This window comes from Vipera ursinii (genome assembly GCF_947247035.1).
Source record: "Vipera ursinii genome assembly, chromosome: 2".
NCBI lineage: Eukaryota > Metazoa > Chordata > Lepidosauria > Squamata > Viperidae > Vipera > Vipera ursinii.
Genome location: NC_139513.1, coordinates 137562955 through 137586974, shown reverse-complemented (window position 1 = coordinate 137586974; position 24020 = coordinate 137562955). Strand labels below are relative to the sequence as shown.

General features: G+C 40.8%; 1 protein-coding gene across 1 annotated transcript in view; it reads left to right on the top strand.

Annotated features, from left to right (window-relative positions):
• TIMELESS (timeless circadian regulator) overlaps window positions 1-24020 on the top strand; it is a 57755-nt gene that overhangs the window by 5615 nt on the left and 28120 nt on the right. Inside the window, exons 2-13 of the mRNA XM_083353028.1 lie at window positions 10878-11003; window positions 11413-11566; window positions 12473-12587; window positions 13643-13705; window positions 13954-14055; window positions 16139-16294; window positions 17461-17594; window positions 18997-19084; window positions 20142-20321; window positions 21928-22145; window positions 22302-22405; window positions 22938-23107. Coding sequence (XP_083209154.1) covers window positions 10907-11003; window positions 11413-11566; window positions 12473-12587; window positions 13643-13705; window positions 13954-14055; window positions 16139-16294; window positions 17461-17594; window positions 18997-19084; window positions 20142-20321; window positions 21928-22145; window positions 22302-22405; window positions 22938-23107 — 1581 coding nt within the window. The 5' untranslated portion in view covers window positions 10878-10906. The remainder of the gene's footprint in view (window positions 1-10877; window positions 11004-11412; window positions 11567-12472; window positions 12588-13642; window positions 13706-13953; window positions 14056-16138; window positions 16295-17460; window positions 17595-18996; window positions 19085-20141; window positions 20322-21927; window positions 22146-22301; window positions 22406-22937; window positions 23108-24020) is intronic.

The following is a 24020-nucleotide window of genomic DNA, read 5'->3' as shown; positions in this document are numbered from 1 at the left end:
GTCATTTGTTGCTCAGAGGTTTGTGCTGCAGTTGCCTGATCCACAATATCCATTTCCTGAAGTTGAAAGAAAAGTAACTTCTCTAAGAATGGAACCCAAGGCAGAGGGGGTATCTGATTTCTAAAACTTCAGGACAGTCATTTGAGCAAACATACATTTGATGGAAGGGGAAAGACCAATAATTTAGCCAAAAACCTATTGTGTAGTTAGAGGTGATGGGGTGTGAATGTAATAAAAGAAGCTGAAACTGAATTTTAGCAAGATAGAACTGTTATTTGTTCATTGCGGTGTCTAATAGCGCTGTTCTCTCTGTAGGGAATAATGGTATCCCCAAAAAGAGATCCATAATTTTGGAATCCCTCAGGGCTTATAGTTGGGTGGCTAGAATAGTCTTTTTCAGGTTTTGAATAGGGTGACAGGGTTTAACAAGGATGTGCCCTAGAGTGGAAACACCTCACAATATTGGAACTCATGTCCTCATCACCACAAGGTTGGATTACTGCAGTGCGCTGTACATAGGACTGCCCATGGAGACTACTTGGAAGTTTCAGTAGTCCAGAATATGATGTCCTATTTATTAGCTGGCACTTGAAACCATGAACAGATTAAAACTGTGCTCTGAGCTCTGCACTGGCTTCCATATAGCTTCCAAGTGCAATTCAAGCTGCTAGTTGTCAACTTTGAATGAGCATGGCTGTGGCCATTTTCCTTTCTCATTTTTAGTTGACACACTCAGCACGGAGGGAGGGGGGTTGCAGGTGTTTCGCTAGTCAAAATAAACTTTCTCATTCTTGGGCTTTCTCTGGTGAGAACCAAGGTCAGGGGTAGGCAACCTCGGCTCTTTTATGACTCATGGACTTCAACTCCCAGAATTCCTGAGTCAGCTATGCTGACAGGAATTCTGGGAGTTGGTCCATGAGTCATAAAAGAGCCGAGGTTGTCTACCCCGACCAAGATTATATTCTCCTCCCGGGACTGCTGGCTGGGCGTGCCATGAAAAGCCTGCCAACAAGCTGTATGGAGAAACGTAGTTATTTGCATAGAATCGGGGCTGGGTTTTCTAACTTTGTATTGGGGAATTGTTATGTATCTCTTTAGTCTTGGTTTCACTTTTGAAGTGCCGATACATTGTAAGAATAAACATCTTCTTTGAGGAATTTGCAAACCTCAGAGTTCTGTTTTAATTGTCTTTGTTGGAACCATGACATTAGTCATGAATATATAACTTGGTATCAAAGTATCTTCAGGACCACCTTCTCCAACTAGAATTGACCTGCTGAATATGTGAGTCTGAGACAAACTGCTGACATGGTATAGGGAATTTATGTATTGTATAAATTTTATTAGTTTTTATAGGGTTAGGAATGAGGTGGGATTTGGGTTGAGGTTGGGGTTGGGGTTAGGGTTTTTCCAAATACATTCTCAATATTTAGCAAAAAGCATAATGTCTGGGTTCATGTGTTTAACAAGAAATAATAGATAATGGTTAATTATCATAAACAATATGTTAATTAATTGCTCTATATCTATGAACCAAGATGTTCCACAGGGAGCTATTTTATGGCAGCACTTTTACTTTGAAACAGCTGCTCACATGAATTAAAGTTGCCATAGTTTGTCCTTGTTGTAAATATTGAAAACAGGGCTGCTCTAAAAGCCATGGAGTGATTCATGACACTTAGGCTGACTATACTATAGTGTTCATATATTATAAATATGTACTTTCAAATTTTTACTGTGGTTGTTTTTACTGTGAACTGCTGAGAGCCTTCTATTGCAGGGAGTAATAAGTTTAGGTCATCCTCCATTCCCCTATCATAAAAGGCAGAAATGTTTTTTTTTATTGAAAAGTTTTAACATACAATTTTTCTTTAAAACCCCCCTCCCCCTCCCTTCTCCCCCCCTACCTCTCCCCCCTCCCCCCCTCCCCCCCACTTCCCAGAGCTAAATACAAGGTATATATATAAAAAACAATCATAAACAATCATATACTAACAACTATAAACTCTAAAATCCATCACTCTCTAGCTTATATAGGATAAAACAAGCCTTAGTAATATTAAATATATATAAAGAAACTAAAATAAAAAAAGAATAAAAAGAAAGAAGACTTATTCAAATGCGACATAAAACTTCTTAACCCTATACTTGTTCTGGATAAACTCAATCCATTTTCTCCATTCCATAATATAGCGTTCTTGCGAGTGATCTTTCAAATAGGCCGAAATCTTCGCCATCTCTGCCAGGTCGGAAACCTTTAAAGTCCACTCTTCTATGGTCGGCAGTTCCTCTTTCTTCCAATACTGACCTATCAAAAGTCTTGCTGCCGTAATTAAATTCAACATCAGCTTGGTGTCCACAACTGTAGCATCTGTAATTATTCCCAACAAAAAAAGTTGCGGACAAAACTTTATCCTCTGAAAAGGCAGAAATGTTTATGTTCAGAAGTATTCAGTCACAGAAATAAAATATTAACATGGGGGGGGAGTCAAACTCAATATATGTAATGAAATGAACACAGGTAAAATACAGTCATGTAGACAAAGATATGATCTCAACAATGATGATGGAAGTTGACACTACTGCATACCAGCTCCTAATTATTTTGTTTCAACTCGTATATGAACAGGTTTTTACAGGATGGTACTTTTTATTCTGGTAAATTATGGCATATACCACATTGAATTGTTTAGCGGACATATTTATAGTTTTGTGTCTTTTTTAATAGACTGCAAGGAAATACGACAATGTTAAGAAAGAGTTGGTGAGATATTAACTCCCTCCCAGGTTTTTTTTTTTTTTTGGGCATTGACCTTCTGGTGGCAATTTTAGAACAAAGGCTCCAACACGAAAGAGCTAAAGTAAAACTCATCGAGAGATTCGATTCTTTTCATACTCCCGGTATCTTCAGTAGGGTTAAATATGTATCAGTCATCAATAAAAGTACATCTAAATCACCATTATGTTATTACAGTACTGTATCCTGTATTGCAACCTCCCCAAATGTCTCTGCATATGCTTTTCACACCCTGAAAAATATGCATGTATCACTTATTCACATGTAATTCAAGCTTTCTTAGGAAGTATAATCTAGCCCAGAAAAGCTAGATCCACAGACCTCCTTTTTTTCATTAAAAATAGAGATTAATGCAGCTATCTTTTTAGAATGTTAGCAGAAAACTACAGCATGCTCTGCTTGCTTGATTCCTTACACAGCATGAATACAGAAAAAATTGCATGTTTGAAAGCCATAGCACAATTTGTGCTGGCCAATCAGCTTAGTAATGTTTATCAGATTTTCAATCATTAAAAGAGGTTAGGTCAGAGTAATTGATTCATGGTTTCCAAGTACACTTTTTACCCTGAAATGTCAATGATAATCTGTGAGAGAAACCAAACTGTTGGTAGTTTAAATGTCCATGGGATTAGGAGACTATTAATAGATAAATTTGAATCAATTTATTTTAAGATCTGATTTAGTTTTTTTTTAAAAATTCAGTATCACAAGAATATTGTAGAATATAATATTATAAAAAGGGTTAAGTGATGCTTATGTACATGTAATTATAAGTCAACTAACTAGGTTTTTAGACAATCATCGACATTTGAAAAGACTGCTGAATCAGAACTGACAGGAGCATTTGCTAGAATTTCTAGCTATTCCGATAAGTAGAATTACCTCACATCTAAATGTTTGATATATAATAATACCCCGCATTTAAAAATGGAATTGAGTTTCTACTCTGCATTTGGAAGGAAGAAGGACCAATCTTTTTTGCACTAGAAAAAATATTTTTTCATTCTGACCGTATCCATGTCAGAATAAAAGTTTTGGTATCCAATCTTATACACCCTGGAAGTGTTTGGCAGTGATTGACATCATGCAAAGTCATTAGGTTAACTATTTGACTTAGGGAGTTCACGCAGGGATGTCAAACTGCCAGCCTGCATCCGGAAGCCGCGCCCACCCCATTGCTGGCAATGGCAAAACCGTCCCAATACGTTGCACAACGTCATGTGACGTTGCGAGTTTGACATGTCTGAGAGGATTCTGCACGAGGAGGATTAGCTATATTGTTATTAGAGTGTCTTCATATAATTCAATTTACTTTCTGGATATCATTGCAATTCACAGGGTTCTGTGCTGCAACCATGATATTTGATATCTATAACATTTAAAAATTCAAAGCATCTAAAAACATGTTATTAATTTAATTATTCACATGATTAGTACATGTAAAATAGATTTCTTGCTTTTGTGTGTAGGAGTGTGTGCATTTGTATATCTTATAAGTAGAGAAACATTTTGAATTTAATCCCTTATTTTAGAATTTGATTTGCAGAAAGATAAATTGTTGTGCTAATGGAAAATATTCATGAAAGGTCCTAAGATCCGTACAGGGGACTTCAGAAGCAATGGATAAAATTTTACTTTGGACTTCATCCCAAAGCAACGAAGTAGTTGCTACAATTTATTTATATCATTTGATTAAGTTAGTCACTTATATAATTACATAAATTAAATTATGAACTGTAATTAAACAAATTATATAAATTATATAAAAGATAAATTCAGGTTTAGTGGATATCCTCCCCCCCGCCCCAAATAGTTCATTAAATCAAAGTTTTGTTATAGAAAGTAAAGAACTGCACAAGTGAGCAGTGTCCAGGCTTTATGAGTTTCTTGCACCTGGTCAAATTTGGACCCAAAAGAAAACATTCTTTAGGCACTTTGTAAATTCTTTTAGCACTTTGTAAACTCCTCTTCAAAGATATGATGCCAGTCTGGAAATGTTGTGGGAAGGGGTTCTTTCTTGACCCACTTTTAAAAAAATTTCTCTGGCATTGTTAGTGCAGAGCATTGTGGTGTGCGATTGAGAATGAGGTTTGTTGTGTAACTCAGTCCTACGTCTTCCGATAGGCTCTCGCCTACCTCATTCATTTCCAGAGGACCTCTTTTCTCAGAAGCTTGAATGGAACTGGGTTTCAACCTCCTGCACATCACATGAATTGTTGTCCTTCCTGAACACTTGGGGGCTCACAGGAGAGTCATGGATCAATGCAGCTGCATTGTTCTGATTGAGGCCAATTACTGCCGAAAAGCATTTTCATCATGGTTTTCGCTTTCCTCACCTGCCAGCAAAGGAAAAATAAGGGTTCATATGTTTTTAAGCATTTACTGTGTAAATACAATGCCTTTTAAAAACATCTCAGCTTTTCTTAATTGTTCTCCTGTTAGTTATCTCTTTCTTCTAAGTTGCAGGTATTGCTTTGAATTGATGTTTACTTGTTTGCTTTTAACCTTTTGTATAATGTTTGAATCACATAGAAATACATTTTCTTGGTGATCTTAAAAGCAAATTATAAAGCAAGGTGATCCTTTTTTTTCCATAGAGAGGAAAAACTAACCAAGAAACCTTCATTACCAGCCAGTGTTTTGGATGGTTCACAGCCCAGACTCTTAGTCAATATGTTCTGTCAATCTTTCCTAACTTAGCTCCCTCCAAATATGAAAAGAATAGAATAGAATAGAATCTGGAAGGGACCTTGGAGGCCTTCTAGTCCAGCCCCCTGCTCAAGCAGGAGAACCCATACTATCTCAGACAAGTGACTGTCAGGAAGTTTCTCCTTAATTCCATGTTGCTTCTCTCTTTGATCAGTTTCCAATCATTGCTTTTTGTCCTGCTCTCTGGTGCTTTGGTGAATAACGTGACCCTCTCTTCTTTGTGGCAATCCCTCAAATACTGAAATATTGCTGTCATGTCTCCCCTATTTCTTCTTTTCTTTAGACTAACCAAACCCAAGTTATGCAACCGTTCTTTGTATGTTTTAGTTTCCAGGCCTTTGATCATCTTAGTTGCTCTTCTCTGAATTTTTTTCCAAACTCTCAACATCTTTTTTTGTGATAAGGTGACCAAAATTGGCTGCAGTATTCCAGATGTGGTCTTACTAGGGTTTTATAAAGCAGTACTAATACTTTGTGTGATCTTGATCCTATGCCTCTGTTTATAGAACCCAAGATTGTGTTGGCTTTTTTGGCTGCTACTGCACACTGCTGGCTCATAGTCAAGTGATCGTCCACTAGGACTCAAAGGTCCCTCTCACAGTTACTGTTTTTAAGCCAGGTCCCACCCAATCTGTACTTGTACCTTTGATTTTTTTTCCTGCCTAAATGTAAAACTTTGCTTTTCTCCACATTGAAACTCATTTTGTTGTTCAAGTTTGTCAAGATCTTTTTGGATCCTGAGTCTGTCTTCTGGGGTGTTGGCTACTCCTGCCAGTTTGGTGTCATCTGCAAACTTGATGAGTTCCCCTTCAATTCTCTCATCTAAGTCATTGATGAAGATATTGAAGAGTACTGGGCCTAAGACAGAGCCTTGTGATACCCTACTGTTTACTTCTCTCCATGTGGATGTAGTGCCGTTGTGGACTACTCGTTGAGTACAGTTTGCCAGCCAGCTACAGATCCATCTGGTAGTGATGTTATCTATTCCACCTTTTTCTAGCTTACCAGGGAGTAGGTTGTGGTCTACTTTATCAAATGCCTTACTGAAATCTAAGTATACTACATCCACAGCATTTCGCTGGTCTACTAGTTTAGTTACTTTATTTTAAATCTTGAAAGCCTGTCAAATATTAAAACCAAGGTGATTGTACCAATAGATTGCATTTTTGTGAAGAAAAATACAGTGCTGCTAAGTTTTACGAACCTCTTGGTGATTATGGCTATGATACACAGGTTTTAGAAGATGATGTCAAAGGGGTAATTAGTGCCACATCTGTATTGTACTATATCCTGCCTGCAACTCTTTAAAGCAGCTGCATGATTCTGGTCAAAAACATCACTGCTCCTGCCTTCATTTGAGCCTATATTCCAAATGATTTACAAAGGAGTATGCAAGCCTAATGTAGATACTCCTTGAGTTACAACAGGCATGTATTTAGGGCAGTTGTTAAGTGAATCTGGCTTCCCCCATTGACTTTGTTTGTCAGAAGCCAGCTGTAAAAGTTGCAAATGGACGTTGCAGCTGCCTTAAATACATGCCTGAATTTTGACCATGTGTCCATAGGGAGGCTTTGATGCAAGTACCATTTTAATTGCAAGTACCAGTTGTAAGTAACTTTTTCTGGGATGTAACTGAACGGTCGCTAAACAAATGGCAGTATCCTGATTTTTCCCTCACAATGGTTGAGGGTTTTTTTTTTAAAATTGAGAAATGGCCCAAAATTATTTGGTGCAGACATGTCAAACTCGCGATGTCACGTGAGGTCGTGAAACGTATCGGAACGGTTTTGCCATTGCTGGCAATGGGGTGGGCGCGGCTTCCGCACGATGCATGCGGCCCACCAGCCAGCAGTTTGACACCCCTGATTTAAGAGGGTCTTGAATCTTAGTTTCCCAATTCAACCTCTTAACCTCTTAATAATATCTCATCTTCCAAATGTTCATGTATTTCTAACAAGACACTCTGCTGTATATCTGTGCATTTACCGTACTCCCAACATTTGTGCATAGTGACCTTGGTCATCATTACCTCCAAGATTGTTGGAAAGTAGGTTAGATCCCCTTAGCCGGCTGGGTAAGTGGACCAGTTATATAAACCAGGTTATGCTGTCGTCTTGAGAGCAGTGTGAACAAAGCAGGAGCTAAGACGTAGGAAATAGTGAATTGCCTTGTCAAAGGTGGGTGGAGAAAACAAGTAATCCCCTTCCCCCATCTCCACACAGCCTTTTTTAAGGGGTCGGGGTTTTGCTAGATGCAGTCAAACCTCTTGTCCTCAGTACTCTCTCTCTGTTTGGCTGCCCTCTCTCATAGGCCCTGGAAGCTTGAAAGGATTGCTGCCATACCTTATCTGAGGAGTTTGTGTGCATGAAAGTCACAGGAGGGAGATTTGGCTGGTAAATAAGTTGTGCAGTGATTTTTCTGGAGTTGATGGGGGAAAGTCTATTGCTTATGGTCTTCAGCCCTCAATAATGATTGGCTGTCTTGCAACCTTCTTTAGGCTGTGGGTTGCCCTAAATTTCAGGCTTGTTTGGGGATCCTGGCTGAGCTGCTTGACATAGAATGTAAATACGTATATATATGTGCTTAGTTATCCTACTATCTGTGCAAGTCCAGGTAATTTGTAATCAGCATGGAAGCCTAGTTTGCTGATTTCATTTTATTTTGTTCATTAGAGAATCTATGAGCAGAGAATGGAGGAGCCATTGTTTGTTGCAGCCGGAGTGGCAGGTTCGCAGGGGTTAGGGTCCTGCAGGTGATGTCTGCTTTAGTATCTGTTTGTTTGTTAGATTTATATCCTGTTTTTCCTCCAGGAGAAGGTGACATACATAGCATGGTATTTCCTCCTCCATTTCCCCCCCCCCATAATAGCAGTTTTGAGAGAAGAGCTGCATTGAGAGAATGATGGTCCTAAATCTCCAGTGGCTGAGACTGTTAACTTTGATTTGTAATTGCTATAATAAAGACCCGAGGTTGAAAGTAGACTTGAAACGGGATTTCCTTAGTCCTTGACATGTTTTCATTAAACTGGTGGTGGGCTGAGCTGGCTTGATAATCAGCCTTTATCTTTGGAAGTGGAGAGATTTTGCTTATTTGTTTCAGGAAAAAGTAAGTATTATGCACCCTTTTCTCTCCAAAGACTAGGAGGGACAATTTATTTTTTGGGGAAAAAAAAGTAAATGTATTGACTGCGTTTAAAAGTCATTCTTACCTATAGTTTTCTGTGTTCACATGATGATACACTGAATCATAGACCAACTGTATGTATTTATGGTCATGTAAGGTTAAAATGCAAATCTTTCATTTCTGGTTTGATGTGTTACACAAATCCAGTAGCTGCCTTCTGAGATTTGTCACTTGCAAGGGGATTTGAATAAGGATGTTGTATCTGGCACATAATTAATTTTTAGGACAATAAGTGGACAGAAGATATAAGCTTCATGTATAGTTTTAATTCAAAGAAGGAGTTTCATCATGTTTATCAAATAGCCAGTTGCACATTTAATGAATTAGTGTTTAGGTTTTTATCTAATTTGCTCTGCATTAATATGACAATAAAAGTGCAGAGATATGCATGCTTTGGGTTGGATTCCAAAGTATAATTCTGAGCATTTAGGGGCACAAAGATAACACACTGAAGCTTTTGAAGGTAGCTGCATTTGTTCCTAGGTCATGTTGTAGGTGCAGGGGGAATAGGGAACTGCTTTCAAAAATTAGAGACAGGCATTGCCTTCCTGTTCCTATACACTTCAAAGGGCATTATTGAAATCAAACCCAAGACATTGAAGAATTCTACAAAACAGCATGGAGCTACGTTATTGCTTGATCGTATTATGTCTCTTGAATGGAAAGGTTTGCTGTTAATAACATGCTTTGGGGAAAAGAAAATCAGGTTGGATAAATCCAATGAGTTCTGATTTTTCCCCATCTGTAGGTTCAGTTGATTTAGTTTCTAGATCAGGGCTTTTCAACCTTTTCACCCATTGTACCCCTTTTAGGATATGGCAACATCCGAGTACCACCAGTAGCCTAGCAAGGTGTCAAAAACGTGATGACCAAGAAAAAGGAAAAAAGTGATGAAGTACAGGTAGTCCTCGACTTACAACAGTTCGCTTAGTGACTGTTCGAAGTTACAATGGCACTGAAAAAAGTGCCCCCCAAGCCACAGCCAAGCAAGACGCCTGTCTGCCCGCCTGGCGGCGCTCTTCCTCCTGTCTGAGGTTTTCACAGTTGTGAGCAATGTTGGCAGCAGGAGTGGGGTGGTGGGGTGTTTGGTTTTTATTCCCCCCTGTCTGCTGGGTGGTTGCAGCAGGTTTTGGTCACTGATCCTGGCGCTTCCGCTGAGCCCTGACAGCCCTGCAGCTCCAGCCATCCCTCACTCAGGCTTGTGCGGTGCTGCCACCAGTTCAGCTCATTCCCCTCCCCCACTACCACTTTTCTAGGATGGTCGCATACCACCTGTCAGGTGCCAATGTACCACAGGTGGTACCCGTACCACTGGTTGAAAAGCCCTGCTCTATGGAACACAATTCAATCTAGGATTCAACTGATTGAAAACCCTTGTTCTAGATCTTTGACTTACAATGGTAGTTATTTCCAGAAAATTCACATGTTTTCAGCTGTATTGTACAATTCTACCTGTACAGTAGTTAGCATTTTTAAAGGTTAATTTTAGTGGGACTTGATTTTGAAGTCAGTGGCTAGAGTCAGAATAAGCAAATGTGCTTGGATAAATTCAGGTAAGAATGTCAGTGTAGACCTCCAGACTAGGATACATCTCACATTGCTGTTTGCCTCTATAATTTGGAAACTGGATTATACGTAGAGACATAAAAGAAGCTGGTTTTTTTATGATATTTTGGTTTGGGCAGTACTGTATTTTAACTGCAAATTGGGATTTCTACCAGAAGTGAATGTTCCTTCAAGGTCAAATACGTGTTCCAGGTACCTCAAACTTCTTTTATGAACTTGTTCTATTTGCAGAAGGTATATGTGGTAGTAACTAATCATGTCTGCAATCCATGAACATGGGAAACTGACTAACTTGTTGCAGCCTATCCCAGACATTTTTTTAAAAAGTAATCTTATAAAATAATTTTAATTTAAGCAATAAACAGTTAAAAGACTAGATAGTTTGCTTAGCCCTCCCTCATTTCTTTTAAGGCCAGATGTGGAATTTTAAACACCAACAATTGATAAACCTATGTAAAATCTTAAAATACCTTGACTTTAGTTAAAAACTAACATTACAACGGCTTTGGATTTTTTCAGACTTCCATCGGAGATAGTAAGCAAGTACTCATTTGTTTCATCAAATGATGACTATTACTTTATGAATATTCAACTGTACAACCAAACTGTCTGTTCTCTGCAGGCTCCATTCTTTTTCTTAGTCTGAGATTTATGGACTTGTACATGATGAATTGTGAACTCCTAGCAACTTGCAGTGCCCTTGGATACTTAGAAGGGGACACCTACCATAAAGAACCAGACTGTATAGGTGAGTGATCAAGACTGGGAAGTATATATTAGAGGATGTGTAAGGGCTGTGTATGTCTCAAGCTATTGATTGTCAGATGGAGGCAACTAAATCGTGAAGTAGGAAACATTTGAGTTCTGTGAAGGCACTTTCTAACTTTTTGCTTTAGTTTTGAAAAAGTTGGAGATACTGTATCTTCTTGTCATCCTTCCTTGGATGGTTCCAGGGCACAACAAAACAGTTTTATTCTCTATTCCTACAACTTTATCAATCTGTCTCATCAGTCCTAGCCAGCTGTGATGAGAGTTGTAGTCCATTCCTCCTTTGGTATATTGGCCTAACTAATATGTATCCTGAGATAGCAATTTTGTGAGCTCTAGCTTTGCACCCCATTGAATTTTTGTCTTCTACTTGGCTCGAATTCCTCCAGAGAGTGTGAAAGATTTAATCCGCTATCTGCGCCATGAGGATGAGACCCGGGATATTCGGCAACAGCTGGGAGCTGCTCAGATTCTGCAAAATGACCTGATCCCTATTATCACCCAGTACCCCCAAGACAAACAGCTGTTTGATGCTGTCATCAGGTAGGAATGGCAGGATGGAAGAAGGTGGAAGGAAAGAGTATCGGTTATAGGTTTTAAGTATGAAGAATATCAGTGACAGCAACGAAGGAGTGTGTGTTACAGAGATCAGGGAACAGTCCCTGCCCTGGTCTTGTCCTATCCCATAAGACCTAACTCTCTGATCAGTGGCAAGAGATTATGATAATTTTAGTCTGAAACAATTGAGGACTTTAGATATAAATGAGAGTGATGGGTGTCTATGCTCTGGCAATTTTAAAATATCTGAACACGGTCAGTTTGAATAATGTGCATATCTCTGAAATATATGACTTGAGAGTTTTAGCTAAATTTTAGCTAAATCAATACTTTAATTGTGCTGGGAGGAGGAACTAATATCCTTCAAAGAACCAAATTTTAAAATGTGTACAATGCAGCTATTACAACAATTTTTATTATCTCTGGAGGTGAAGGCAATCTAGGTTGAATGTTAGAATGAAAAGAAGTCTAGCCTATTTAGAAAATTAAACTCTTTATATAGTATGGGTTTAAAGAAAGAATCTCCAGATTATTTTTAAATCCCATGCTTGTCTCACATGGTGATCTGAGTCTAGGTCAAACCATTATCCACTTAAATTTAAACCTGAACCAAATCCTGAACTGGAACTATATGTAATATAGGTGGCAATTAGGAATTCACTACAGAAAAATACTTACCAAAAATGAAATACTGGTGAAGTCATCACAATGAATTAGCTAAGGACTAATATACCAGTGTAGAAATATATTCATTGCTTAAATTTGTCAGTGGGAAGTTAGTATAACTTTAAGATGTTTGTGAAGTATTTTAATACTGAAGTGGTTTAATGACAACACAAGCTGGCTTTATGTTATAATCATTGACAAAGTCTCTGTTTCTTATTTTCCTAGATTAATGGTGAATTTAACTCAACCAGCTATCCTCTGCTTTGGAAAAATTCCCCAGGACATTAACCTCCGCCATCACTTTCTGCAGATTGTCTCTTACCTGCAGGCTTATAAAGAAGTGAGTTGGGAGGTGCTCTCTAGTCCTTGTCCCATTGTTTGGGGGAATAACAGGATTACGAGGAAATAGACTCTGCTTTTCTGAGCCAGGGTGCTCTTTGTAGTTACGCTTGAAGCTTTCCACAGTAAGTTTTGCTGGGCTTAAACTAAAGATCTTTGAAGGTAAGAAGAACTGACTGTTGGTTCTGGGATGGCAGCTATTTTTTTTATTGAAAAGTTTTACAATACATTTTATCTTTAACAATCCCCCCCTCCCTCCGCCCGCCCCTTCCTAACCCTCCCCCCCTTCCCCCCTCCCCCCTCCCCAACTTCCCAGAGCTAAATACAAGGTATAAAAGCAAAAAACAATCATAAACAACCATATGCTAACAACAATAAACTATTAAGTCTATCGCACTCTAGCTCATATGAAATGACTACAAGCAATACTAATATCACATTAAAAAAAAAGAAAAAAAACTTATTCAAATGCTAAGTGAAACTTTTTAGTCCCATATTTGTTCTGGATATAATCAATCCACTTTTTCCACTCCATAATATAACGTTGTTGCGAATGATCTTTCAAATAAGCCAAAATCTTTGCCATTTCCGCCAGGTCAGAAACTTTTAGAGTCCATTCTTCTATAGTAGGGAGTTCCTCCTTCTTCCAATATTGACCTACTAAAAGTCTTGCTGCTGTAATTAGGTTCAACATCAACTTGGTGTCCACAACAGTAGTATCTGTAATTATGCCCAATAAGAACAATTGCGGACAAAACTTTATCCTTTGCTTAAATATCTTCTGCATATTCCACCAGAATTTAATCCAAAAAGCCTTAACCTTTTTACAGGTCCACCATATATGAAAATACGTTGCATCTTCGCCACCACATGGCAGCTAATTTGAAGAACACCACAAGGGGATGAACTTTTTTAAAAAAAAAAATAAACAAAAGGCAGATAATGAAGGGAAGAAGCAGATTGTAGTTTCCAATACCAGGTCTTTGTAGCTTGCTTTGAGGGGTTGCTCTGTCTTCATGGGACCCTAATACGGTACATTCTTTTTCCAATCCTTAGGCATTTGCCAGTGAAAAGGTCTTTGGGGTGCTGAGTGAGAAGCTGTACGAATTGCTGCAGCTGGTGAGTTTCATTTGGAATCATTTCCCAGATCGAAAGGGGGTGGCGGTGGGGGTGGGGGTGGCGGCTTGAGGACAAGAAAGGGTTGCGAAAAGAGACAAGATTTGGACAAACAAGACTAGGGTGGGAGCAGTGAAGACAACAGCCTCCTCCTTGAGTTCATCTCTTTCATGTGCTTCCAATACGTGTGTGTGTGTGTGTGTGTGTGTGTGTGTGTGTGTGTGTGTGTATGCTCTCCTTTCTCATCCTAGGACTGGGAGCAGCGCCAGGAAGAAGATAACCTGCTAATTGAGCGCATCTTGCTTCTGGTGCGCAATGTGCTGCATGTGCCAGCTGATCCTGATGAAGAGAAGGTATTGATGTGAAAGGCTGGCCTTGGGCTGGTAAATGCCAGCCTTGAATGATGCATGGAGTAAACATACAAGCATATACCTGCAGATAAGAGGAAGCTGGGCTTCCCAAGTTCCTCCCCCACTGAGTTAATACTAACTGGTACTGTTGTAGGTGATTGTCAGGACTGCCATCCTTCACTTAAGCTTCGCATTAGCTAGCTGCCAGTCTGCCAAGAACTATGGGGGGAGGGAGCTGGTCGGGAGGCAGGGGGGGAAGGCTAACTACTCATCATACCTTCCAGAGACACCATCTCTGGGTCAAAATGCTGGGCATGGAATATAACAGCCCACCAATCAGCCCCCCATTGAAGAGACAGTTCCCAAAACAATTTATTCAAATCTAATTGGACAATAAGGGACTAGCAAGGGCAGACGTGGGGGCAGGTCTGACAGGGATATTAACGATATTCAGATAATCGGAAGTTTCCTATTCAGTGTTTCATCTGCTTTATCTCAACAACTCACTGCAGTACTGCTGAATAACTCTCCGTGGTTATTTTAGGGGGTGGGAATGTCTTAAGCTTAATAAATGATGCCTTGCTTCCAGTATGGGTTCGATATTGTTATTTAGGGAGCCAATAGACTTCAGCTGAGTGATACAGCAGAAGAATCAAAGAAAACCGTGGGATACATTGCTCCTGTCCAGAACACTCTCACTGTGATTTTCCCTTTTTTTCTTTACATTCTGAGGGGAACCTGGTCTTTACTGCTACGTCTGTCTTGCCAGCTCTTCTTTTCTAGGACGTTGTCAGGACCCACCCCAATCCACGTCTTGGGAAGACAAAAACTCTTGGGAGTCAGTTCTAGTCCAAAAGGAATCTTTACTAGGACATGCTCGGTTGTGGGAATACAAGACAGGACTTAGTATTGTTTTACAAATTGAAATTTTATAAAGGGTACCCGGTTCAACCCCCCCCCTTCCCTCAACGCCATTTGGTCAGCCCCCATCCTTCTACTTCGTGTCATCCCTTTCGTGGGAAAGAAAAAAAAGGAACTTCGAATCTTTATGGTTATTGGCTTCTTCCTCTCCAGAATTAAAAGAAGACACAGGCCAGATGCCTTCTTCTCTAACCCTCCCTTTTGTTCCCCCCAGTTCAAAAGGTTCCCTTGGCCTTTGAAATAACCTAAGGCAGGCTGAATCCACATATGCTCCACCTTCCTCGGGAGATGGCAGAATCCATAGTGGGGGGGGGGGGCGGGGATAATGTTTTAAACATACATTTATGAATGTGATATAAATGGATTCTGACAGGCGTGGGAGGTGTCTGTTCTGTCAGCCCTTCAGTGTAGTTCAGGACTTATTGTTAAGATTAACAGTAATAAATTCTTGCAAGTCTGCAAGCACATCTCTCTTCCCTTGCCTGAACTTTCCAGAGAATTAGGGAGGGACTTTTCTGAGATGCTTCTCTCCCCTCCCCCCCCAATCTCTTCTGTGGACTGATAGGCCTTTTATATGACTATTGCCTGGCTGTGGCTCTTCCTCATCCTGTTTATCAACGATATTCCCAAAGAATATGAGTGTGTCAGTGGGACACTTTGCCTGTTGTGTAGTGTGACATGAGGCTGAGCAAAATGGATATTATAGCTTCTTGTGATTTAAAATTCCATATAGGTAGTCCTTGATGGACAACAGTTCGTTTAGTGATCGCTCAAAGTTGCAATGGCACTGAAAAAGTGATTGATGGCCGTTTTTCTCTCTTACGACCATTGCAGCATCCCCATGGTCACGTGATCGAAATTCTGAAGCTTGGCAGCTGACTCTTATGTTCGTGACGGTTGAAGTGTCCTGGGGTTCACATGATCTCCTTTTGCGACCTTCTGACAAGCAAAGTCAGTGGGGAATCTAGATTCACTTAACAACCGTGTTGCTAACATAACATGTGCGCTGATTCACTTAACAGCTGTGGCAAGGAAAGTCATAAAATGGGGCAAAACTCACTTAACAAATATTTCACTTAGCATTATAAATTTTGGGCTTAGTTGTGGTCATAACTTGAGGGCTACCCATATTCTAATGGTTAATCCCATCTGATCTCTCCCATAGAACATTGACGATGATGCCAACATCCATGACCGGGTACTCTGGGCTATGCACATCAGCGGGATGGATGATTTGCTCAAATTCTTGGCCAGCTCCCCAAGTGAACAGCAGTGGAGTCTACACGTGCTGGAGATAATCTCCCTTATGTTCCGTGACCAGGTAAGCAAGCAAGTCTGTTTGGGTCAGAAATGAACGCTGGGGTAGCGTGGGAAATATCAGCAGGTGGCAGAAAGAAGCAAAGGATGCAATGTTTCTAAGTTGGGACTCCAAAGAGATTTCCAGGAATTCTGAAACTTACAGCTTCAGGAGGGGATGCATTGGCTCAGTGGCTAAGACATTGAGTCTTAGATCAGCGGTCCATAACCTTGGCAGCTTGGCTGGGGGTGGTGGAGAGAACTGAGCCGCGCAAGTAGCAGGCTGGCATGCAGGCACAGGCCCGCACAGCTCAACTTGTGTAAGTTGAACTGTGCATGCATGTGCACATGCATCGGCCTGCGGCTCACACAAGTTGAGCTGCGCACGCCGGCCCGCCACCTGCACAGCCCGGTTCTGAATAGGCTGCGGCTGGGTAGTGGGCCACAGCTTGTGGGTTAGGGAATCCCTGCCTTAGACTGTTAAAGGTCTACAGCTCAGCAATTCGAGTACAGCAAGATGGAGTGAGCTACCATCACTTCTCCCAGCTCCTGCCAGCCTAGCGATTTGAAAGGATGCAGATGCAAAATAGACAAATAGGTACTGCATATAAGCATGTGGGAAGGTAACAGACTTCTGTGTTTCACCGCATACTCTGTGCTGCGGTGATGTCACAACTACGGAAATATGTTCGGACAACACTGGCTCTTTGGCTTAAGAAATAGAGGTGAACACTATGCCTTAAGGTCGGTTATGACTAGCAGAGTAAAAACCCGCAGATAAACTTTTACTTTTTTACCTATACAGCTTCAGAAAGTAGAAGAGGAAAAAGGAAGGTTGAGAGATGGTTGAACTGTTGACAAGATCGACAGTTGTACTTTTGTTAGAAAATGTGGCTCTTTAGCCCATGTTATAATTTTATCCTCTGGTTCTGGCTGGCCTCTGTCAGAGTCGGAATATTGTGGTTCATTAACGAAGAAGAGTTTTTGTCATTAACCCTTTTAAAATTAACATTTAATTTAACGTTAATTAAACTTTTAATTAACATTTAAAGTTTCAGCATTGTGGGGAGGCAAAAGCTTCCTTACCCAGTGCAGTCTCTGTTGGTTTACTTTCTGCTGGGGTGCACGGATTTAAGGGAAGGGAGGGAATAAACATAGCTTTCTTTGCTGGAAGAAAATTGTTCCCAATAGAATCCAGAGCTGTTGGCAACCACAGGGCAGACCCGTTCAGCCAAGGAGCAGAGCATAGATGTGGCAGGCCTGGAAATCTTGAGGCAGAAGGAACAGGCTGAGAAGAAGACTCGTATATTCCAGCGAAGTAGCAGGTGAGGAAGTGAACTTGGAGGTCTTCCACTTGGCTTTCCCAGCCAATCACTGTCACTAACGATGATTTGGGGGGGAAAAGGATCCTCTCTGTTCCCAGTTATGTCATCCTTTAAATGCCAAGAATTGAGTCTGTAATCTTTAACAAAGAAAGCCATTCCCCTTCCTTGTAAATACTGTCTCTTAAGTTGGGCAACCTTCCAAAAAACATTTCTTTCTTGCAAAGATAATTTACTACTATCCCAATCATGATTTCTCACACAATATTCAGATTCAGAGCAGACAGGGATGCTTCCATCTGTTCGGGGCATCTTCCTTCTACCTATTTGTTTGTTTGTTTATTAAATTTATTTGCCACTTATCTCACCATGGGGCTACTCTAGGCAGCTTACAATAATAAAAAGGCAGAAAAATGAAAAGAGTGTAAACAGAACAGAAGTAAAACAATAGAACAATAAAATACACAGTGGCAAAGGAACTTAGCAGTTTATCCTCCAATGAACAGTTGCAGAGGCTCACAGAAATGTGTATTTGAGCTAAGGAGGTAACAACAGTGTGCAATCATTTTTTTACTACAAACCCACCCACCCCTTCCAAAAAAAAACAAACCCAAGGAGCGGCTCTTACAACGAAAAAGATGCACGTGCCAGAATCAAATACCCTTTACTTGATCCAGATTCTGAGTTCCTTTGTTTTATGGTGTATAAACCATTGCAAACAACACTGCATCTTTTTGAACACAAGAATGACACTGAAAATGAAACATTAAAGAAAATATTGCAAACTTTGAGAAAACTGGAAAAATTGGATGGAAAGCAGCACTAGCATTAGTTATTGAAATTGTACAATTTTTCCACTTTCCAAAAAGGCCTTAGACCAAAATAAGTGTCCATTATCATTAAAGATGAAAATAAGTGTTGATTTGATTAAAACTCTCCCTGTACAATTTAGAAAGTCTTTAATTGTTTCAATGCAGCTTAAGGGGTGTGAATTATGCTTTCCATTACAAAAGAAGGCTCTTTAGTCTGTGTAACTTTTTAGTTCTCTGGCTAAATTCATAAATTTAATCTAGAACAGCTGCTGTCGCTAATCATTTTTTTTACAATATTTTTGCAATTTATTTTTACAATCTAATTTTGATGGCTTTCCCAAATAATATCCAAAATTATTTTTTATTCAACAAGGAGTTCTAAGCTGACTCATTCAAGTTGACATCCAAAGTCCTATTTTTGTATATGTTAAGACTTCAGCAGAATCCATTGTATTTGGGAAAAAATTATTTATTACTGAGGAGTTATCTTTGAAATAAGTAGATAGGTATCGTTCTTCACAAATGGTTGATGTTATGATTCATAAATTAGTGGACTTGTTCATGTGAAACCACACTTTTCTGTTTTCCCTTAGACACTCTCGTTTTGGTGGCTGCTATGTTATTCAGGGCTTGAAAGCTATTGGGGAAAGAGATGTAGTGATGCACAAGGGGCTACACAATGTAAGTCACTTCAAGTTACTGTGTGCAAGGTTGGAGAGAGTGGGTTTTTTCAGGATGCAGCATCTGCACATCTGTATAGTGTTGAGGGTGTTTTTTCAAAGGAGTGGTGCTACTTTCTGCACTTACAGGAAACGGAGAAAGGAAAGCATGGGATGTTATGGGCACATGAATCATGTAGTTTTTTTTATTTGTCCTCAAGTCTGCCTGTCTTTGTCACTGAAGAGTTTAATAAAAGACTACTATGGCTATTGGGTTTCCTAGACCCTTGTGCCATCATTTATGTCTTCAGAAAATCCTGGCCGGTGTTGGTGGACATCCTCTACCAGTGCAGGCCTCTGACAGAGCAGCTCACTGCTTTTTCGTAAGCTGGCTTCCGGTTTTCTTAGCATATCATAGTTGGTTGAGGTCAATTTTGAGAGCTTCTTTTCGCTAGCTCATAAAACTACCAGATTATAATGTAGATCAATCCACAATTGTAAAGAAGTAATTGCACCATCATCAACCATATTTTCCAGGCCCAGTAGACCATATACGTTTAGATTAGACCAGGGGTTCTCAGCCCCCAGGATACGAACCAGCAGCAGACCATGGACTGCAAAGCCCTATCCGCACATGCTTGAGCTCCAAGCAGCACGCGAAACACATACACACATTCACGGTTTTTCAATGGAAAAACCATCCTCTACAGAACCGGTCCTTGGCGCCCAAAAGGTTAGGGGCCACTGGATTAGACCCTCTAGATTAAGCTAATTTTTACAGCAACTGTGTAATGTGTGTTAGAAAAATGTTCTGATTAATGACATTTATATATGTTGCATGCTCACTGGAGACAATCACTGGAAAAACAGTGTGATTGACCAGTTTGTCTAATGTTATCTCTGCACTTTATTATGAAATGGAAACTTCTGCAGGAAACCATATAGCTGTGGTAAACTTTCCATCTGGTGGTATTGGAACTAAGATGGTAGGAGTTGAATCCACGTTCCAACCTCCCTCTCCCCCCCTCTCCCTCCCCCCCACTTCCATCTTATTCACATTCTGCCCCATTCCTGGACAGGTGAAAAACTACAGCCATGATCTGTGCAAGGAGGTACGGCGGGTGCCAAAAAGGCAGCAGCTCGCCAGTGATGGTGAAGGACCTCCTCGCCGCTCTGCCCTAAATGTGCGGCGCTTCCTCCAGGAGTTCTGTGTGGAGTTCTTGGAGAACTGCTACAATCGCCTCATGTACCTGGTCAAGGTGAGAAGGAGTTTCAGGTGTGGAGCTGGCCAATTGCAGGATACCATAAGAGGGAGATGTCTTAGCCATCTATGACCCTTGTTTATAGGACTGGGCAGCAGTCAGATTCGTTGGGATTAGGGTGGCTTTTCCTAGCCCATTTGCACTCAGGTTGGAGATATTACAAGTCAAATTTTTCAATGATTCTTGTTCCTCCTCTGGTGCCAAAGGGAAGAATAAGAACATTATTACTCCCTATCCACGGTGGAAAGTTCTTGGATGCTATTAAAATGCAGCTTATTCCCTTTAAAGTTAAAGACCAGCATATTTGATGGATCCCTTCCATTTACATTGTGTTCAATATCTAAGGCTGTGTTATATGTTCTGCCATCTTTGGAGATAGGTTTGGGGACTAAAAAAGTGGAATTTCTTGATGACATTGCCCAGTTGTAAATTTCCCTCCTATGAGAAATTCTCTTTCTTAGAAGGGCATCAAATATTTTTCCCCCAATTCTGCCATTCCTTTAAACAACTATTGAAGGAATATGTGATTCAATTGGCTCAAATTCATTTATAGCAATGGCACTTAGATTTATATACCTCTGCACAGTGCTTTACAACATACTCTGGGTATTTTGCATTGTCAGCCTATTACCTCCAACAATCTGGCTCCTCATTTTACCAACCTTGGAAGGATGGAAGACTGAGTCAACCTTGAGCCGGTCAGGGTCAAATTCCTGGCTGTGGGCAGAGTCATCCTGAAATACTGCATTCTAATCACTGCACCACCAAGGTGTCAAAAACTTGATGACCCTCCCCCCAAAAAGTGATGAACTACAGGTAGTCCTTGACTTACAACAATTTGCTTAGTGACTGTTCGAAGTTACAATGGCATTGAAAAAAGTGCCCCCCCAAGCCACAGCTGAGCAAGACACCTGCCTGCCCGCCTGACGGCGCTCTTCCTCCTGTCCGAGGTTTTCATTGTTGTGAGCATTTCTGTTGAGGATTGGCAGCAGGGGTAGGGTGGGGTGGGTGTTTGGTTTTTATTCCCTCCGTCTGCTGGGTGGTTGCAGCAGGTTTTGGTCACTTCACATGACCCTGGGACACTCTGACCGTCATAAATATGAATCAGTTGCCAAGCATCTGAATGTAAATCACAAGACCCTGGAGATGCTGCTGATCGGCGCTTCTTCTGGGCTCAGCAGAAGTGACAGGATCAGCACCAAGCTCCAGCTGGAGCCTGGCTCTGATCCTGGCGCTTCTGCTGATCCTTGACAGCCCTGCAGCTCCAGCCATCTCTCGCTCAGGCTTGTGCGGTGCTGCCACCGGTTCAGCTCATTCCCCTCCCCTGCTACCACTTTTCTAGGATTGCTGCATACCACCTGCCAGGTACCAATGTACCACAGGTGGTACCCATACCACTGGTTGAAAAGCCCTGCTCTAAGTTCTTAAATGCTATTTTATGCATGTTTAATCTCCACTGTTTGCATTTTAGGGTTTTAAATTACCTTGGCCTATCAGATCTGCTTGTGTTCTGAAGCTGGGTGCATCTGACAGGGAGCCAAAAGAGCCGAGGCTACGAGATCATAGATGGCCTTGGACATTCTCTTTCTTTCTTTTCCCCCAGGATCACTTGATCAGGGAAAAGGCCCAACAGCATGATGAGACATACTACTTATGGGCTATGGCTTTCTTCATGGCCTTCAACCGGGCCTCTTCTTTCCAGCCTCAGCTGGTTTCTGAGACGGTTGGTGTTCGGACCTTCCATTTCATTGAACAGAGTCTGACCAACTACTATGAAATGAGCCTGGTAGATAAGAAGGATATCACCTCTTGGTCTAAAAGGTGAGAGGACATTCTCACAATGGAGTATTCTGTGGAATTTTTTATTTTTTATTTTATTTTTTTGCCTGCGCAGACTTAAATAATGACATTTATCTCACCTTCCTATGGAAAGTCAGAGGAATTCCTGCTTCTCAACTTCTTTTCCTTGTCTCTCAGGATGCATCTGGCTCTCAAGGCTTACCAGGAATTGCTGATGACTATGCATGAAATGGACCATTCCCAGGAAGAAGCTGTGCGCAACAGCAGCCACATCCTTAAAAGTAAAGATTTTTTTTCATTATATAGCAAGTGATTTCCCGGGATAACATTCTAGGCTTCCTGCTGGAAGGAGAAACCAATTGTAATCTGTACCAATTCCAAGGGAAAGGCTTAGAATTACATTTGCTTGGAGGGATAGGATCATAGACAAACCTTTGGTCTGGCTAGTCTAGAATTGTTAACGTGGGTAACATGTTAAGTATTTTGAGTAGTTTTCCAACCATCCCTGACCATACTATAAATTGAAGTTGCAGTCTTCTGAACAGATAGTCTGTTCTAAATATCACTAAATATTGTAGTGAGCCTCCATCTTTTTCTTATCAGATTTAATCAGAAAGGCTAAATAAAAGTATTATTTGCTGAGCAAATAAGGAACAAACAGAAAAGCAACAGTGGCCTTTCAGCTCCCAAAATTAAACTACATGGGCAGGGGGGGGGAATCTTACCCACTTTATTATTACTTCCCCTCTCCATTATTTAGAGAATGTTGGTTTTACTTGGATGAAACTAATGCCAAGCCCTTCCTTCCTCCAGATAACATTTTCTATTTGATGGAATATCGGGAGCTGTTCCTCACTCTTTTCCGTAAGTTTGATGAGAAAAAGCAACCCAGGTCATTCCTGAGAGATCTGGTGGAGACAACTCATCTCTTCTTGAAGATGCTGGAGAAATTTTGCAAAGGGAGGAAAAACCTAGTAGTGCAGGTATCTTGGGGTATGGGAATTGAGTTCCTTTCCTTTGAATTTCCATTTTATTTCTTTAGGAATCTTTTGGTCAGTGCACATATTTATTATTTTCACTGTTACCCGATTTTTTTCTTCAAGATGCTAACTGCTTCCTTTCTTCGTTATTATGCTCCCCATAAGTGGTCGGTGTCAGTTCTGCCATCTTTGGCTCGGCGCCTTGCCGCCATCCTGCCATCAAAGATGGGGAGGGAGGGAGGAGGGACGAGGGGGGACAAATGGGCAATAAACATGTATGGGGATGTGATGGGAAATAAGGAGGGGGGAAGGACAGCTTGATGAAGACCACGAAAGCATGGGTCCAGTTATGTGCCAGTCCTCAAGGCCACGCACCCTGAGAATGGAATGTGGATTGCCCCAAACATTTCAGCGATTCTCAAAACACCTATGCGGCTCCTCGTTGGATGAAGATTAACTGGTCAAGGGGGGAGGGCTGGGAGGAAGGGGAAAAAATTTGTAACCTTTTGCGCAGGAATCTTAGTTCTAGCCTGACTCTACTACAGCCAGCAACCTTTAGTAGAAGAACTATCACTTCACCCAAATGGAATGGAGGGCCTTTCTTTCCTAACTGGGGCAGGTTGGTCTAGGAGAGAGCAGCTTAGCCAACGTCATGTAGAAAGCTGAGTTTGAATCTAACTAGATTAAAGCTGGAGGATCTTTGGTCCTCTAGGTGCTGCTGAAGTAAAGTTTTCAGTGACCCCAATCAACATGGCAAATAATGCTTATAGTCAGCATTCTCTTTTTTTAAAATCCCATTTATATCCCGCCCTTCTACGAAGACTCAGGGCGGCTTACAATCTAAAGCACAAATCAATGTGCTTAGCAATAGCCTTCATTCTATGTATATGCCTGCTTATTAGGGCTTTTGCGGGGG